Genomic DNA, 19,499 nt, shown 5'->3' on the forward strand with positions numbered 1-19,499 from the left:
TTACTGACTCGACAATACGAAGAGACATTTCCAGCTCAATTGACTGCCATTTCTATTCTGAAAATTATTTCTAAATTGCAGATTAGTCATATTCCGTGTTTGACTTTTATTGTAAAGGTCCAAAACGTTGTAGCAACAGTTGACGCGTGAATATAGCTTAGAACCCACCGAAGCAGCACCATTTCTCACGGCATTTGGATGGGGTTTTTTTTGGTCAATGAACAAACGGAAAACCATTAGTCGTCGGGATGTTACACTTTCCTTAAACTGCATTTCGGCACAGCATATTACAAATAAAGTCAATTTGTGCATCATTGTCAAAATAAATTGTCGTGTACTCTGATCTTTCAGGATTACTTTTCACTATGAATGTAACAATAAAGTTATTTTGGTCCAGGGTGGTTCATGTGGAAGATTCATGAAGTTTCTTTACATTAATAGCGTGAATAAGAACGCAGTTGCTCAATTAAAATTTGTAATGTGTGTATTGATATCAAATATCACTGGTGGCTTAATTCTGCTGCTGAGGAACTGTGTAATGCGGATAAAGGGATTCTATCATGACTCCCGTGACCCACCGCGCCTTACATTTCCAAACATTCTTTACATTAAAATGTATAAACACGGCAGCAGTTTCCCTGTTATCATACTAAACGTGTAAAGTTGTAGTTTGTTGTATAAATGTCTGTAACTTTTGACATCCAACGCATACCACTATTTTAGGCTGTATTGTCTGGATTGAAGCCGTCCTTCGTGCCACTTTATGCGTTATCACTTCTTGGTCTTTTGACTAAGATCAAGTGTAGTATCTGTTTTTATCAGTTTAATATCTGATATGTTATCTATTTGAGGACCATATATTTAAATTATCTTTCTAACTGGGAGATGAACTAGGGGCTTGTGTCATCTACTCCACGCATCAACTTGGTATTGCAGTACCTCCAGGAATGGTGCAACCCCCTCTTTTATTCAAAATATTTTACTTTCTCCCATTGTGGTCATAGAATTTCTAAGTTAAATGAGTGAAATGACTTGCTTCCCCCAATAGTAATCATATCAAATTTACATCTGCTAGTAATAAATGCCAATGGATCATTTGATCTAATTACTAATTTCACTACACCCCCATTAAGTACAACCCATTTTAAACCCAAAGGATGTATATAGGCCCTGCTTCATATTATATCACAACGCTGCTTCAATCCCCTGGCTGCCTAATACAGGGACTGCAACACGATTGGTTGCATAAAATAGCTGCTGCAACTTGATTGGCTGCTTAATGGAGTGGAACCGCCCAATAGTTTGTTGTGCTTTAGCATGTGTGTCAAACTACTATTGCAGATATAGTGGTAGCTCATCCTATCACATCTTCATTAGAAAATTATTGTTTTTGCAGCCGTTGATCTTCTTGGCGGTGTTGATCACTCTGCATGGCTGTTCTGTCTGCTAACGTGTTTCCAGCGTACCACACTGTAATGCAGTATGCCAGGATGCTGTCCACAGTGGCTCTATAGAAGGTTACCAGAAGCTTAGTGTCCAAGTTGTTCCTCCTGAGTACCCTCAGGAATTTGAGTCGTTTCTGGGCCTTCTTCACCACTGCTGTGGTGTTGGTAGACCAGGAGAGCTTGTCCGTGACGTGGACCCCCAGGAATTTGAAGGACTGGACCCTGTCTACGCATACTCCATTTATGAGGAGTGGGGCCAGATCTGTGCTGCGTTTGCGAAAGTCCAGGATTATTTCTTTAGTTTTCGTAGTGTTTAGTGTGAGATTGTTCACCAAACACCACGAAGACAGTTTGTTGACCTCATCTTTGTTGACAGACTCATCCCCCCTGAGATGAGTCCGACCACAATGGTGTCATCGGAAAATTTGATGATGGAATTAGACTGGTGGGTTGGTGTACAGTCGTATGTATACAGGGAGTACAGAAGAGGACTCAGTGCACAGCCTTGAGGGGAGCCAGTGCTCAGTGTAATGGAGGAAGAGAGGTGGGGACCAAGTCTAACAGTTTGTGGATGGTTGGTTAAGAAGTTCTTAATCCAGTAGCAGATGGAAGAGGATAGTCCAAGGTGGGAGAGTTTGTCAGCCAGAATGTCCGGTATTATAGTGTTGAAGGCTGAGCTATAGTCAATGAAAAGCATCCTCACATTGTTCCCATGGTGCTCCAGGTGGCTCAGTGCTGTGTGTAGAGCTAGGGCGATGGCGTCCTCAGTGGACCTGTTTGCTTTATAAGCAAACTGGTGAGGGTCAACTGAGGGAGGGATTGTATCCCTGATATGGCGGGCGAACAACTTTTCAAAGCACTTCATGATCACAGGCGTAAGTGCAACAGGCCTATAATCATTCAGGCTGTCAATGGTTGGCTTTTTAGGGACGGATAATGGTGGCAGATTTCAGGGAGGATGGGATGATGAATTGTTGCAGGGAACAATTGAAAATCTTTGTGAAAACCCCAGTCAGCTGGTCAGTACAGGCTTTGAGCACCTTCCCAGGTACTCCGTCAGGGCCAGCAGCCTTCCTGGTGTTCACAGTCCGCAGTACCTGTCTCAATTCATGTTCCTGAAGCATCAGTGTACTGCTGCAAGGTGGTGGATGTGTTGAGACTGAGTCTGATTTGTCAGTCTCAAAGCGGGCAAAGAAACGGTTCAGTTCCTCTGCTAGTGAGGCATCTGTTAACAGACACCTTATTATTGTCATTGTAATTGGTAATGTGTCGTATTCCCTGCTACATCTTCTTTGGGTTATTTTCTGTGAAGTGCTTCTCAATTTTCCTTGTATATGCTGCCTTGGCCTTTTTACTGCCTCTCTTCAGGTCTGCTCTGGCAGCGCTGTATTGCACGGCATTTAATGAGTGCCTGTGTCTCACTGGTCATCCAGGGTTTTTGGTTAGGAAAAACCCGGATACGTTTATCCAGGTTTTTCCTAACCAAAACCGAGGAAATGAAGGAGGAGGCCATAGCCACGTGTATCACAGCTTTTAAAAAGCATTCCAATAACAAGGACAATGGAGCAAAGATGGTCAAGGACTCCATGGACAAGAGATTTGGCAACGCATGGCACGTGATCGGCGAAAGTTTCGGCTTCGGTGTCACTCATGAAGCGAGGAATATGCTCTACATGTTCTATGGCGGAAGTTTGGCAATTTCTGTTTGGAAGTGCTTTTAGTCTTTGTTGGAGTAATCATTATTATAAATGTGTTTGCAATGCTTATTTAGGAATAGAAAGCCTTATTATAAACATGCTTACTATATTAATCAATATATTTGCTTATTAGGAATAGTAATGCTCATCCTGAATGTGTAACAATATTAAACAATATATATGTGTTGAACGCTGTGCTTTTATGTTAGAGTTATTGGCATTAATAAAAGCCATTTTAATGCATGCCTTGCTAAAGTAAGAACTGGTTCACATCAAGAGGACAGGGAATGGCCATGGGCATGGAGAGGTCTCAAAACAATTGCTCTTGGGAACTGCGAACTGTTTTCGGCTTCGGAGGACTCACGACAGGTGCTCTTGGGAACTGAGGACTGTTTTCGGCTTCGGAAGGAGGACTCACGACAGGTGCTCTTGGGAACTGAGGACTGTTTTCGGCTTCGGAAGATGGACTCACAACAAGCGCTCTTGGGAACCTTGGACTGTTTTGGGAAGCCCCTCTTCGCTGAAGGGTTCGCATCTAAACTCGCTTGGGAAGATTCGACAGGACCTACAATTGTTTTGATAACTGTACAAAATTGTTGTGAGACTCTACGAATGTTTAGACTTCTGTGGGGCATGGCGTTGAAATCTTATGATTAAATTAGCGAAACGGACTTCGAGTTGTTAGAATGATCTTGGCCGGAGACGTGGATGGATGTATTCTCTCTTGCAAGAATAAATGGAGATGTGACTACAGATGCCTTTTATTGAAAGCTGAATTTGGAGATACCTAAGGATTTACCTAACAGTCTTCCTCATCATCAATTAAATGCAAGGTTTTCCATCAAGCGATGAAGATTTATATATGACACTATTAATGAGGTAATCTTGGAAAGGAAATGGGAGAAAATGAACAAAGACAAGTATGTTTTGTTCATTGTGTACAGCAGCCATCAGCAACTATGTGACATCATTTCCAGATGACAACAATTCTTTTGTTTCCTCACCGTCACATACTGGCTGACAACAAAAATATTCCCAATGTCTAAAATATTAAACTTGTAGGCCTAGCTATGAAACTATGTATCTAGAGCAGGGGTCTTGAACTCAATTTACCTGGGGGCCGCTAGAGGCCGAGTCTGGGTGAGACTGGGCCGCATCAGGATTTCCACAAGAAAAGCACTGATAAAACTTTCCAACGTTATCAAATATCTTTATTTTTTAACAAAAAATAATGAATTAAATAAATTAACTTAAAGATGGATAAAAAATAAATCAATCAGTAATATAAAACCAAATAATACTAATGAGCATACAGTAGATATACACTGGCTGGCTAAGTAGAGAAAATGAATTATTTTTATTCCGTTTCAAATGTCTGTATTAACAGCTCTTAACCTTAAACTTTCTGAACTTGAATGGAACATTGAACATGAAATATTCTGAACACGGCTTCTTTTGCCTACTCCTTGCTGCTAGAGACCTGGCAGCGCTTCTTCTCACATAGTCACATTTGGCTTGAGGGAGGAAGCAGTGGAGACCCTCAGTAGAGCTTGAAGATGCTCATCAGTAAGTCTGGACCTGTACTTGGACTTATTGAAGTTCAAGGTGGAGAAGAGCTTCTCACACAAGTATGTGCTCCCAAAAAGGCACATGGTCCGCTTGAACCTTCGGGAAAGTTCAGGGAAGCTGGGGGTCAACTCTCTCAAAAATTGCCCAAGCTTGTCTGCTTCTCCACTCACCTCCCTGAACTTGGCTTTGAGTGCAGAGTTGCACTGCAGGTCAATGAGCTCCATTTGAAGCTCAGGAGGGGCATCTTGCACATCAAAGGAGAAGGGGTCCGCAAAAATTTGAAATGTGGCTTTGTGTGTCTTGAAGTCTGCAAATCTGTGATCAAATTCCTCCTGTAGCTTCGAAATGGCCTCAACATACTTCTCACCACTGAATGGTGTGCCTGCATCCACGAGAGCCTTGCATGCTGGGAAATGGCAAAGGTTTGTCTGAGAGAGCTGGGCTTTCCATAACACAAGGTTAGTGCAGAATGCTCTCACGTTGTCATAGGCAGCACTGACAAGTTGCCCCTGGCCTTGTAGCTTCTTGTTCAGTACATTAAGCTCATGTGTGATATCAACAAGAAAAGCCAAGTCCATGAGCCATTTGGGATCACTTAGCACAGGATCAATCAACTCACAAACGGCGTAGCTAGCTTTGACTGCTGCATTACTGTCTTTGGTAGCCTTCTTGAAGAGATCCTGTTGCCTCAGAAGACGTGTTTTAAGACTGGCAACCTGGTTGGCTCTCTAATCTCCCTGGTATTTTTCGTACTCCTCAGCATGTCTCATAGTACAATTACGTTTCAAATTGTATTCCTTGTGCACCGCAACTTTTTCAGTGTAAATGAGACACGTCGGGGTGCCCCTGTGTTCAACAAAGAAATATTGCACTCCCCACTTTTCTTGAAACTGTCTGTGCTCATCACCGACCTTTCTCTTCACGGCAGGCTTTGAAAGAGACATCTCTGGGGCTCTGTAATATGTTTTTCCACTTGGAATGAGTCTCGGGTTGATCTTTCACATTCAGTCGCGCGGGTTTGTGGCGCATGTGCACTTTCGCTCTCCGTTTCAATCGCGGAGATGGCTACAGACACTGACACAGGCTGGATCACGGATCATAGCGCCTCATTCAGTTCTAGACTGAGAGCAGCGGAGGAGTGTGAGCGCCGAGCGGAGTGATCGGCCTCACGGCTTCCCCTCCGCCCAGCTGATTGGAGGAATGAATGAGTGAGTGAGCGAGGCACTGGACAGCCCGGCCGATGTCCCGCCCTCCAGAGCCGTATACCTCACCGTGATTGGTTCATTCAGCTCCGAACCAAAGTTCCCTCTAATTTTTTGTTGGTCTGAGCAGAAAGACAACCTCCCTGAGCGCACTGAGTACCAGTGTGAGCGACATCATCGGTACTCGGATGATTCGCCTAAAGACGTTTCGCCGACAGACGTTTGACAGACGGGCAGTTCGCCGAATGGACGTTCCACCGAACGTTCATTCGGCCGAACGGAGGTTTCGCCGAAACGGGATTCGAACGCTCGCCCCGCCGGATCGTGTGTGTACAAGTTTTTCAACCTCGGCCCGCGGGCCATATACGGCCCGTTAGGATTTTTAATCCGGCCCGCCGCCGGTGTTGTCCAAATTATAGTAAAAATCAATGTTCGTCTACCATCAATGGCAGTCCGGGAATAAGCACTCTTGGGCAGGCAGATGTAGCAGAACCGAGCCGTAAAATGACAGCAATCGGGTCAAATCCATCCTAAAACAGCATTTAATGATTAAATACAAATACTGGATGATATCGCGATGGAGGCAAAAAAACGTCTATAGACGTCCATTCGCCAAACGGCTCAAAATGCTCTCAAATTCGGTCAAATCCAGCTGAAAACAGCGTTTAATGATTAAATACAAATACTAGTATTTGTATTTAATCATTAAACTAACAAATACTAGTACGACCTGTCCGTCTGTCAAACGTCCGTCGGCGAAACGTCTTTAGGCGAATCATCCGGTCACGACATCATCATTGCTCGCTATCGGCACACCAGTATCACACCTGCCACAAGCAGGTGCATGTCAATGTTCCCTCTAATTTTTCATGTAAAACATGCTGTAAAACAAGAAAAACATGAGTGGACAGAGCTACTGCCACTGGCTGCCACTTAAACGGCGCCATCATGGGGAAAGGGGTAAAAAAAAAAAAAAAAAAAAAATTTAAAAAAAAAAAAATCGATCTTTCATATTAAGACGGGGGCCGCGGGATTCGAACGCTCGCCCCGTGGGCCGCAAGTTTGAGACCCCTGATCTAGACCATATGGTTTTCCTCCCTTTTATATTTTAATGTATTAAAGTGAATGGAATAATTACAATAAAGGTTGCTTAAGTTGTTTACTCATGCGTTTCTCAGGTTAAAACCCCACGGAAAAATATATCAAATGGAATGGATGATCGATGTCCTCTTGACTTACAAACAAAACCTAAGTGTAATTATTGATTATTTATTGATTATTTATTTGTCTGTTTGTTGGTGTATTTGTGCACTTTGTGGTGGAGCTTGAAATCTCATTACACTTGTATAATGACAATAAAAACCTTAAATTCTATTCATTCAATTCAATTTAAAAAAAATCTTTCATTTTCCGTATTGTGGCTATTTTAACAAATAAATGACTTAGTATTAAGCCTCAGACAGAATTAAAGTACAGTGGTACCTTGTCATACGACCGCTCGTCATACAAAATTCTCGTCTTACGACGGAAATTTCGATCGAATAATTCGCCCGTGATGCGGTCAAAATTTTGTGATGCAACCAAGCCAGGTGGCCATGGCACTGTCTTTTTTTGCGTCTCTTTCGTGTATAAAATCTTTCTACGAGCACTGGGCGGACTTTGCATTTCCATACCCGTCCCCCCCCCCACTTTGGTCTACATTTACATACCAGGTAAACAACAATGGGTCGGCAGAGTTTTGCAAAGAAAAGATCTGGAATATATGTACACTCGGTAATCAGACACGGGGAAGCGGCAAGTTCCAAACAACTCTTGATGCGTTCGTTTTGAAGGCTCCGGCAGAACGTCGGGGTGGGGCCAACCCGTTACAAAGGTAAAAAAGATTAAAACTAAATTAGAATTCAGTTTTGTGTGAAGTTACATTAAACGTTGAGTGTCTGTATATATTAATCCAAGTTAATTTAAATTTGTTTGTTCGTTTACGAGTGCCGTGGATAAAGTCCCCCCGAACAAACCCCCCCCCCTCCGTCTCCGTGTGTGACGTTCACTTCCCCTCCGCGAAATGCGTTTAATTTTACTGCTATTAAACACATTTTATTACTATTAAACCACTCGTTATTTATTACTTTTTCAATACATGACGAATTAGAAGAAATAAAACATGTTTTACACGAGTGCGGCGTTGCCGTGGATAAAGTCCCCCCGAACAGCCCCCCCTCTGCCTCCGTGTGTGTCATTGTCTCTCCCCTCCGCGAAATGCGTCTAATTTTACTTCAATTAAACACATTTTATTACTATTAAACCACTCGTTATTTATTACTTTGTCAATACATGGCGAATTAGAAGAAATAAAACATGTTTTACACGAGTGCGGCGTTGCCGTGGATAAAGTCCCCCCGAACATACCCCCCCCCCCGCCTCCGTGTATGCCGCTGTCTCTACCCTCCGCGAAATGTGTCTAATTTTACTCCTATTAAACACATTATTACTATCAAACCACTCGTTATTTATTACTTTGTCAATATATGGCGAATTATAAGAAATAAAACATTTTTTCCAATCCAATATCCTGTTTTTGGCGTTTTTTTCAGAGTTGTAACGAATTAATTTGTTTCCCATTCATTTCAATGGGAAACTTCTGCTCGAGTTGCGAGAATCTCGTCATACGAGCTCAGTCCCGGAACGAATTAAGCTCGTATCTCGAGGTACCGCTGTACTATATTAGCTTCAAGTAAGATGGTGCAGACAATAGCATGAGATTTTGATCCTAAAGATTGTTCCAATAGCGTCACTTTGAGGCTATGGGCAGTTACTGCAGCTGAACGTTCTTTTTCGTCCTTTAGTTTTCAACTGAGTGATTAAAGTACTAAAACAACGTTAAGATAACAAATACTTTTTGCGATTCAGGAATCACCTTTTAAAATTAAAACAATCAAAGGTCCACAAACATATACGTACTATCTCGGACTCTACTTTGCTTATTATTGTGTTTGATTATATAAATAGTGACTTTCCCACTCAAACTCTAGCACTGGTTTAGTTCAGTGGTTACTTCATCTAGATTCAACCCTCTCTCAGAATTCGCTTCTACTCAATCCCGGACTGGGATCGAACCACGGGCGCCGTCCAGTGCTTTTCCACTTTTTTTCCTACCAAAATCTTATTACTAAATCCACATCGATGTTATTGTAACCTTTTATTTTAATTTTGACCCTTAGAATTGCGTGCGAGGTGCATTTGGTTGACAGTTTTGAACAAAATAGGAAGACATACACAGTAGATTTGAATATAATACCACTTGTAGTTAAATGTTCACAGTAGATTGTTGCAAATCCATGTTAGTACATGTTGATTATTCATTAAATATTGATTACATTAATGGAGTGACCACAATTAACTCAATTTTAATTTGATTATTCAGTTTTAAATGAGTTTATTGTGGTTACTCCATTTAAATAAGACATGAACCTTGTTTAAAAACACACAAAAAATGCGCAAACTTGATACAAATGAGTCATTCATATTTTTGGGGTGTTTGTGTGTGTGATTAAAAAAGGAAAAAAAGGCTACTCGGTTGTGGCAATACCGACCAAATCCGATAGATGACAGTCTCTCTATGAAAATGGGATTTTGTCCTCTTTAGTGCCTGTTCCGAAACGCTGACAAAATCATGATTATAGGCCTGGTTTTAATGGGGACGTCATACACGAATAAGGGATTTTTAATTTTTGATAATTATATCAATTTCCGGACATCGTCTACTCGTTCACGGCAGAAGGATAAACAGAGCACCACGATTGGACGACTGTCGCCGTCAGTGGTAGTGAACGAGTCCATTGTGCTCTCTGTCGGCAGGAAGTCCAACCCACAATCCATGCATTCGTTGAGTTTTGCCGAACCCCCCTTGGAAAGTATTGACCCTTGCGTCCTGTGACCACAGCGGGCAAGCGCCCGTCCGTCCGTCTGCCAAATGCTTCCGGCTGGAAGCCACGGAAGAAGAAGGAAGAAGATGCCCAAATGGCAACAATCGAGGAGAACGGACCATTGCTTCGTGTAGGTTCATTTTCTCTTTTATACAAGTTATTTCGGGGCGTTTTCAATATATGTAAAAAAGAAAAATCCCGGAATCCCGTGAAGCGAGGCACCGTCGCCGTTTAGCAGGACTCAAGCTAACTCGTTAGCGCTCAGATTGGGAGAACCCGAGACCAGCCCCAAGCCAGCAGGGTGCTGATGGATTCGTTGTGTTTGGTGACTGGTTTTGCTGGTCCGGGAAGCAGGATATGGCGGATTTCTTGGATGGGGAGTGTGGGCGAAATGCATTTGAATTCAAACTTGTTACTTACTCGGTTGTTGTCTAACTGGATGTCCCTTCAACATTGTGTGTGTGCGCGCTCGTGTGTACATACGCACTATTAGGACCACGGCGATACGTCGTCCTTGGCCAGGCAGAAGCTCCAGGGCCTCCTGAACAAGAACATGAGGATCCGCATGACCGACGGCCGGACCATGGTGGGCCTTTTCCTCTGCACGGACCGGGACTGTAACGTCATCCTGGGCTCGGCTCAGGAGTTCCTCAAATCCGCAGGTTGGACTAGGAGCCCAACCCTGAGCCCCAAGCAGGTTCTTCATGTTGGATGTTCAGCTTTCTCCTCCTTTCTGTCGTTTCAGACACTTTATCCCAGACAGAACCCCGAGTTCTAGGCCTCGCCATGATTCCGGGTCATCACGTGGTGTCCATCGAGGCCGAGGCGGACATTCTGGACGATGCCGTCAGCCACTAGCCGTTTTTACACTTGCGACCGTTCAGCATCAAGCTGCGTCGGCCGGCCCTCCCCGCGCCGTAGGCCAGCCCCGGCGAAAAGGTTGGGGTCCGTCGTCGAAATGGGACACTTTGAAGGAAAAACACGGGACGTATAGTTCGATCCCGCTCCCTGGCATTTGTTTGGGGCCTCTTTTAATGCAGTCCGACATCCACGTCGACTCGCCGTCAGAAAATGCAAGCGCCCATAAACTTGAATAACGCTGTCAGGAAAGCCGTTGAACGTGCTAATAACATTAAAATAGATGCATCCAACATAAGTGTGTGTTGAACAAGTTGCTTTATTGTGCATGGTTGGAAGAAAAAGGTAGAAAAAGACACAAATCAAGGGGTGGGGGGTTGGGCGGCGTCAGCGCACTCCCGCCCTTTCCTGCCGGCGGTACCATCCTACCTGGTGCCTGGGTAGAAGGGGTCGAAGAAGTCCTGGGTGATGTTGAAAGCGTACCAGGACACTGCCATGCAGTGCATGCCCACCAGCGACGCCACCAGGCCGAAGGCGCCCATCACCACCGACGCTATCATGAGGGCGCGGAACGCTTGGACGTAACCTGGTCGGAGGAGGCGAGCCAGTGAGCGTGACTCGAGCAAGTTCGGCGCGGCGGAGGCGGGGCACCGCTCCCCGTTCAAAGCCAGCAGGGACGGGAACTCTCGACAGTTCTGCACGCCGGTGGAGTCGGTGGCGCAGGAAATCCACAGGTTCTCGTAGATGGTGGACGTGGAGATGACGTTGCCGTCCACTGTGGACGTCTTCCAGTAGCGGTTGGGCAGCGCCACCAACACCCAGCCCAGGAAGCCCAGAAACAAGGCCACCACTTCCACCATGGGATCCATCAGCCATTTGCCACACCCTCCCCGACCGATGGACACGTCGGCCCTGGTTTGAACGGCGGCCGCGAAGCCAGACTTATATCACGTGCCCTGTCTCTCCGCCCACTTCTTCTTCTTTCCAAATGGAACAGGTGTTTATCACTTCGCCTCACGCAGAGTCCAATGGTCACGCGAGTAGCACCTATTGCACACTTTGTGTTTTTATTTTGGTTTCTTGGTTCGTTTTGGGGCGGCGCTTCATCGATTCAAATGCTACATTTAAACGGGGGAAAAAACTTTGGGACTTTTGGGGGCTCTCCGAAATGAACAGGAAAAGAGCCCAAATCAAGAGTGAGCAGGAAATGGCCCAAAACTATTTTTTTTAAAAAGGAGTCCCAATAGCGTATTGTATATTCACACAATGTTTTTTAAATGAGAAATAGCCAATGGACGATTTTTTTTAAAAAGGGTAACGAAATGCTTTACACTGGAGAAAAAAAGATAACCTGAACACAACCATCACATTTTTTTCAAATGGAAGTTTTTAAGGAAAGACATTTTTATTGCATCTCTCTCATCCGGGAAATCAACAACTTGGAATTCCTCCATTTTCACGCCCTCCAATTTACCTCACGGTCATTGAGCGTAGATCAAATAAAAACATAAAGCACGGGAAACACGACTATGACAGCCCGGTGTCAAACACGCGTGTCAAAGTCAGTGATTTCGGATGACGCCGACGCGTCAACGGCTGGAGTTAACGTAGGCGTGCGTCCGTTCCGTCTCACGCGCCATCCTTTGCCGCCGGCCACCCACTTCAAAAGGATCGGACGTCGACTAGCGAAGGACTGGGTTTACGTTCACCTCATCAAACAGACTTTGTCGCCAAGAGCTCTCGTTTTTTGACGGCGAGTTTTGACGCAGGTGTGAGGCCAGTTAATCAGTAACGCCCCACGAGGCTGATAATGCCCACATTTTTTCACGCAGGATGGCGTTGACAAATAGTAATTCATCTTTGGGTCGAAGTGATCAAGAGGCCAGCCAACTAGGCCATGTCGCCTTTTTGTTTTTGTCGCTGCGATCGCCGTGTACTCGGCGGACAGTAAACTTCCTGTGACACGAGAACAGGTGACTCAACTCCACATTCCTCTGTGTTTGTTTTTTTCCCTTCTTTTTATTATTGATGACCTGGGAAAACAAGCAGCTCCGGTTGGGACGCCACATTGTTCCCTTTTAGCTTCAATCGGGGGCGGAGGGGCAAGGGAGTGAGGGGGTTGTGCCTAGATTTGACTTTATGTACACGAGTGGCCACTGACGCCCAACGTTAACGCAAAAGAGTTTCCGCTCGGGTAGCGTTCCGGAAGCAGAAAGTCGAGGTTAGAATTTGGGCCCTCGCTTGGCCACGGCCAGCCCGATAAGCCCGGCCAAGCCGGCCACACCCAGGCCGATTCCCCCCACGATGGCCATGCCCACCAAGCCATCTAGAAAAGAGGACAAGGACAGAGTGAAGGTGAGTGTCAGTGTCGGCGTGCGGGAGTGCGTGCGTGCGTGATTGCGTTGCGGAAGATGTTACCTTTTTTCAAGGCCTTGTCAATGAGCGCCTGCAACTCCAAGGCCTGCTTGTTGCCGGGCTCGTTGCTCAGCAGGATGCGGATGTACTTGAGGGCTTCTTCGTATTCCTGCCGCAGGCATAAATAAATAAATACAGAACATTTCAAACCCCAACCAACTTCTCACCTTTAGTCTGTAGTTGGCCACGGCCAGGTAGAAGAAGTAATCCCGAGTGTCATCCTTGGAGGCTTTCTGGACCAGTTCTGGACCGGGCGACAACAATGAAGGGATTAGCGAGGAGGCCGCGTTGACCGCGCCAACCACGCTCACCCTCCAACAAGACGATTCCTTTCTTGATGTCGTCCGTGAATTTGCTCCTGATCAGACACCAAGCGTATTCAAACTTGGTCTCCTTGGAAACGGCTCCCTTGGCCAGCTCGTTGTTGTACTTCTTCTCAAATTTCTGCAGCAGTTCAATAGATTTAGTTCCACGGAGCGTTCTTTTGCTTTCTTCAAATGGCTCGGACGTCTACTAGTGACCAGCAAAACTAAACGGCCAGCATTTATAGATATCATGAGGCACGTAATTGGACGTCTATCATTGTCAATGGCACCGAAGACTTAAATGGGAGGTCTTCCCAATGGGAAATGAGTGTGCGATGACTTTCACGTGTTGAGTGGAGGAGCAGAGACTTTTAAATAAAGTTTGAGCTGTGTTAGCTTTTCAGACTTGGAGTGATTGACGGAAAGCGTTCTCAATGGGTATTAGCATTAGCAAGCTAAGTGACGCGACAAATAAGCGAGCCAAACAATGCCATCGCCTTGGAAGTGGTCTTAGACGCGAGCCCGGCGGTCGGAACGCAAACTGTCAAACGACAGGAAATGAGTGGGAAAGTGTTATTTCAAACATACGAGCAGATCCTCCGGCGCCACTACGTCGCTCAGTACGGCCGCCATGTTTGCGGAAATAGGGTGGCTTTAACACGCCCAACTTCCATTTACGGCAGTCGTGACGCAAAACCCAGCGAAATATAGAAAAATAATTCTATTCCATATGATACAACGCCACAATAGTATCCAAATAAGTTCATCCACACTTTAAGGTTGCGGCTACGTGTTTTTGTTTATCAAATGAATGCACGTATGGCTGAAATGGAATGGACGTCATACACCCAAAAAATTCTTCCTCATTCACATCGAATGTCAGAAATTTCGAATGTATTTTATTGGACAGTATTTCTTGGTTCCTTTTCTGATGTTTCAAATGAAAAGTTGTGGAACAAATAAGACATCAATAAAAATATTAATAAAAAAAAAACAATCTGTTGAACACAATACTCCGAATTGAAAACACGTCATGAGTAGGAACTTTATTTACTAGGTTTGGATTTATGAAAAATGGGGATTGTGATATGGGAATTGAGTCTGTGAATTTAGTTTTTGGGATTGACAAATGGGAGCTAGTTTTATTGAATGTGTTTTAAATGTGTGTGCCCTTTTGCTTTTGTGAGTCGGATTTTCAGTTTTAGCAAGTGGGGTGTTAGGTTTATCCTTAGGTATTTCCAAACTCAGCTTTCAATAAAAAAGGCATCTGTAGTCACATCTCCATTTAATTCTTGCAAGAAGAGAATACATCCACCCGCTCGTCCGGTCAAGATTATTCTCCTGACTCGAAGTCCGTCTCGCTAATTTATTCATAAGATTTTAACGCCATGCCCCACAGAAGTCTAAACATTCGTAGAGTCTCGCAACAATTTTGTACAGTTCTCAAAACAATTGTAGGTCTTGTCGAATCTTCCCAGGAGAGTTTCGATGCGAACCCTCCAGTGGAGAGGTGCTTCCCAAAACAGTCCTCAGTTCCCAAGAGCACCTGTTGTGAGCCCTCCAAAGCCGAAAACAGTTCGCAGTTCCCAAGAGCACTTGTTGTGAGATCTCTCCATGCCCAAGGCCATTCCCTGTCCTCTTGATGTGAACCACAGTCCTTACTTTAGCAAGAGATGCATTAAAATGGCTTTTATTAATGCCAATAACTCTAACATAAAAGCACAGCGATCAACACACACACATATATATATATATATATATATATATATATATATATATATATATATATATATATATATATATATATATATATATATATATATATATAGTGTTACACATTTATAATGAGCATTACTATTCCTAATAAGCAAATATATTGATTAATATTGTAAGCATTTTTGTAATAAGGATTTATATTGCTAAATAAGCATTGCAAACACATTTATAATAATGATTACTCCAACATGGGGGAAAGTGTCACGGTCGATCATGATTAAATGAAGATGCAGATTTAAAATAGTAATAGAAAATGGAAAAAATATCGATGGTGTTTACAACCCAGAAGACACTTTTTAAAACCTAGGAATTGAGTAGAACTAAATTTGTGAGCTATCGAATTTTTTTTTTGAATACATTTTTCACAATATTAATACAATTATGTAAATATTAATAAATGCATGATAAATATGCATATATTTTGTTTTTATTCAAGTGAATTGTTGGTCATCTTTTAAATATGAACCATGAAAATACCATCTTAATTATATCATTAGTGTGTAAAATGTTTAGCTATATTCAAAATGTTTATACTTGCAGATTCTCAGGCAGTATCCGGAAAAAAAGAAAGAAAAAAATTAAACACAATAAAAATGAAAACAATCCCAACTGTGATTTTATATTGCCAGGTCATTCAGTCATGTTATTTCATGGGTGAGTTAAATCTGGTGAGCGAGAACTCATAACAACAGTGCCTCCGCACATCTCACCAGGATTGGACATGTGCGGCGCCAAATGTGCTAATCCTCGACAGGATTTGAGGAAGTCCACATAATACATTCATTATTGTCATCCTGCGTGAATAAACTAATGAAGCCATCAAGGATGAAAGGCAAAGCCGTCATTCTCCACCACTTTCCACACCAACACATGGGTGTCTCTTCACTTTCTCCTTCTGACGGAACCTTTGACCACAAACTTTTTCCTCTTATGTGATTATTTAAGTTTTCTTTTCTAGAGAATGTGTGACCACAAACTGAGCAAGGTTTCTCACCAGTGTGGGTTCTTACATGTCTTTTTAAGTTTGTCTCATCTGTGAATGTTTTACCACACACAGCAGGAAAATTGTTTTTCACCTGTGCGTGGCAACTGTCATAGCCACGGTGACTTCTGCTATTCACAGAGTCATCCCTTTTGCATTTAAAAACTTCCATTCCAATGAAAAATGCAGCGAAGACAAACACGAGATGTTTCTGAAGTTGAAGAGTTTGGGTACAAGTTAAGATAACTCAATGAAAATCAGAATTTATTGAACACAACAGTACTCATTTAACACATGAAGCTTATTTACTGGGTTTTAATTCTTGAGAAAGGAGGATTGTTCTATGTCCCGTGTCAAACCGATTCCGCCGAGGGCCGCAGTGGGTCCTGGTCTTTGTTCCAACCGATCCAGTGCCGACATTTTAAGTGTCTTCTAAAATAAGTAGCACCTGACTTTAATTAACTGATTACACTTGCAAAAGGTATCCTCTTGTTGAGTTGGAATGAAAACATGCACCCACTGCGGCCCTTTGAAGACAGGTTTGACACCCCTGTTTTATGTGAATTGAGTTTTTGTGTGAAATGGGTTTGTGGTCTTGACAAATGGGAGATACTTTTATTATGTGTTTTAAATGTGTGCCCTTTTTGTTTGGGGGGTTGGATTTTCTGCACATTTGAAATAAATAGTAATGGAAAATGAAAACTTTCTTGAAGGGCCTATAATTCAGAAGGTGCTTTTTAAAAAACATACTCTCAACAACACATCTTAATTTGCAATAGCTATGGAGCTATGTTTTTTTGCAATATTGATTCCAATGGTTAAAAAGCTATAGTTACTTAATTATATGTATTTCATTGCATTGTTGGTCATTTGCTTAAAATATTAACCATGAAAAGTGACAATTGATAACAGTCCACAAAATAAATTCGTTCTGTGTGCACGAACTGATGAACCCATTTTGGATGACAGGCAATCATCATTGTCCACCCCTTCCCACACCAAGACAAACGTGTCTCTTAACTTTCACCTTCTGACTAAACCTTTCGCCAGAGCAGCAAAAAGGTTTCTCACCAGTGTGGGTTATTAAGTGTTTTTTTTTATATTGCTTCAAAGAAAAAGCTTTACCACAAACTCAGCAGGAAAAAGGTTTCTAACCGGGTCAGATATGAAGTTATTTTTTAAAGTGTCCCTTCTGTGTGAATCTTTGGCTACAAACTGAGCAGGAAAAAGGATTCACCACTGTGGGTTCTTATGTGAATTTTGAAGTGTTGATAAAAGCGTGACCACAAACTGAGCACGAAAACGTTTTTTGACTAGTGTAGGCTCTCGTGTGATAATTTAAATTTCCCTTCTGTGTGAATGTTTGACCACAAACTGAGCAGGAAAAAGGGTTTTCACCTGTATGGGTCCTTGTTTGCATTTTTAAGGTGTTCTTGTATTTGTATTTTTTTACCACATTTTTTTTACTATTTAGTGATTATTTATTTATCATTACTATAAGTATATTGATTTTCTATGTGTTTGCTTGTTTGTTGTTGCATCCAAAGACTCAGTGAGTGGTGCGAGTTGGCGCTGAACGTCTCTAAAACCTTGGAACTCATCCTGGACTTCAGACGGAAGAAGTCCGCGCCGCTCTGCTGACCTCACTTGGACTACTTATTTATTCATTTCTCATTTATTGATTATTTATAAGTCGAGATTCCCACATTTGGGGAATTTGCAGGGGTCAGCACGACTGGGAGTGCAATGGCTGAGCCTCTCCCTCGGCAAACTACCTTCTTCATCATGGTGTCTCCCCTGCCAGGTAAGTATGAGTTGAACACGGCTGCAGCACCCTCTTCTGTGACGTATGAGAGGAGTACTTCGACAATATGTCCTTAAGCAGAAGGATAATTATCAAAAAGATAAAAACAATTTAATGTTAATTTCAGACATGAAGTTACCGTATTTTCACACCTGTACAAAGAAAACAATCTTTTATATATTAATTTGTCAAATTGTTCAAATTAATGTATTCATTTTCCTCTTAGTTTTAAATCTTAGCAAATAACGCTTCTCTTTTTTGTCACCTTTGAATTTGGAAGGCTAATTTTGTCAACAAAAAGACCCTAAAAGTATTTTCCACCAAAAAGAGAGCTTTAATGGAACTACCAAAAAGATGACACGTTAAATCGGTTTAAAAACGTAATTCATCTTATATGACAAAAATATAAGGACATTGTACTACTTATTTATTTTGAGCAAATTCATGGTCTTTCACACCATTTTCTACTGAGTCTTAGATCCTAGATGCAATATATCAAGTATTTTCATTAAAATGTATCATGTTTGAATAGCACTCAATATTCTTATTGGATTTGCCAAATCAACAGACAAAAACTGCAATTTTCAAAAATTTCTTAGGCATGTCTTTAGCTGTGACAACATTTTCCATATTATTTAGATCACTGTTGATTATTTACTTTGTAATTGTTGGAATAATGATTCAAACCTTTTAAATCATTATTAGTAATATTTAATTAAAAAAGGAAAAAACATCTTTCAACATAGCTGCTTACAACTTCGAAGGAGATGCCTTGTGACGTCGTCTCAGTCCACAGTGCATTCTGAATTGCAGTAACTGAATCATTGTATTTAATCGCGACATTCGAAAAACATGTTTATGTAATCAGTACCATAACACCCTCGCTGGTTAGAAAAACAACAGTGTGAGGAATGCATTATAAGGTAAACAAAGTAGTATTATAATGTAAACAAAGCAGTATTATAATGTAAGCAAAGCCGTATTTTCAAATCTGCTGTTGGAGTCTCGTCATAACAGTCTCATTGGGTCCTGCCCGGGAGAAGTGTCCGTAACACTGTGTCCTTGAGCAAATCCTTGTAAAGGAGACGATGATGTGGAGGAAAAATGTCCATGTTCCCATGACTGTTTATAGCCTTACTACTTATTTAAAAAAATGCTTACAACACATAGAATATTCCATAATAATTCTAACAGTAATTTCCTAATTTAGGCTCTACTATTTCGGATAGAATTGTGAAGTCAATAAAATCTTCAACGACCCTAAATTTTCTTATACAGTAATACCTTGACATAAAAATGTTCCAACATACGAGAAATTTGTGATACGAGGAAAATACTGAGCATTTTTTTTGCCTTGAGATATGAGCATACCAGATCGTTCCCAATTGTGAGTCGGTAGTAGATTAGAACACATTTTGGTGTTTTTTTAGGATGGAAATTGATTAATTTGTTTTTGTTCATTTCTATGGGAAGAATTTACTTGAGATACGAGTAAATTGACATACTAGTGCGATCCCGCAGTA

At 42.3% G+C, this 19,499-nt stretch overlaps 2 protein-coding genes, 1 non-coding gene and 2 pseudogenes across 3 annotated transcripts; 2 read left to right on the forward strand and 3 right to left on the reverse strand.

Moving 5' to 3' along the window:
• The first annotated feature begins 770 nt into the window (after nucleotides 1-770).
• Nucleotides 771-961, forward strand: LOC144066363 (U2 spliceosomal RNA). The gene has a single exon (XR_013297537.1). It is a non-coding gene; the product is annotated as a U2 spliceosomal RNA (small nuclear RNA).
• An 8,604-nt stretch (nucleotides 962-9,565) lies between these two features.
• Nucleotides 9,566-10,992, forward strand: LOC144065645 (N-alpha-acetyltransferase 38, NatC auxiliary subunit-like). Its single transcript, XM_077588651.1, has 3 exons — nucleotides 9,566-9,966; nucleotides 10,330-10,498; nucleotides 10,582-10,992. Exons 1-3 carry the CDS (start codon nucleotides 9,931-9,933, stop codon nucleotides 10,692-10,694), a joined length of 318 nt encoding a protein of 105 aa, XP_077444777.1. The 5' UTR covers nucleotides 9,566-9,930; the 3' UTR covers nucleotides 10,695-10,992.
• A 15-nt stretch (nucleotides 10,993-11,007) lies between these two features.
• LOC144065642 (claudin-15 pseudogene) lies at nucleotides 11,008-11,938 on the reverse strand (annotated as a pseudogene).
• Nucleotides 11,939-12,074: 136 nt separating this feature from the next.
• Nucleotides 12,075-14,135, reverse strand: LOC144065641 (mitochondrial fission 1 protein-like). The gene is made up of 5 exons (XM_077588648.1): nucleotides 14,003-14,135; nucleotides 13,421-13,553; nucleotides 13,277-13,353; nucleotides 13,113-13,218; nucleotides 12,075-13,020 (listed from the first exon to the last, which is right to left on the reverse strand). The coding sequence occupies exons 1-5, from the start codon at nucleotides 14,045-14,047 to the stop codon at nucleotides 12,917-12,919; spliced, it is 465 nt and encodes a 154-aa protein (XP_077444774.1). The 5' UTR covers nucleotides 14,048-14,135; the 3' UTR covers nucleotides 12,075-12,916.
• Nucleotides 14,136-17,852: 3,717 nt separating this feature from the next.
• On the reverse strand, nucleotides 17,853-17,984 carry LOC144066357 (U1 spliceosomal RNA; annotated as a pseudogene).
• Nucleotides 17,985-19,499: the final 1,515 nt, after the last annotated feature.

Source organism: Stigmatopora argus, chromosome 20 (genome assembly GCF_051989625.1).
Source record: "Stigmatopora argus isolate UIUO_Sarg chromosome 20, RoL_Sarg_1.0, whole genome shotgun sequence".
NCBI lineage: Eukaryota > Metazoa > Chordata > Actinopteri > Syngnathiformes > Syngnathidae > Stigmatopora > Stigmatopora argus.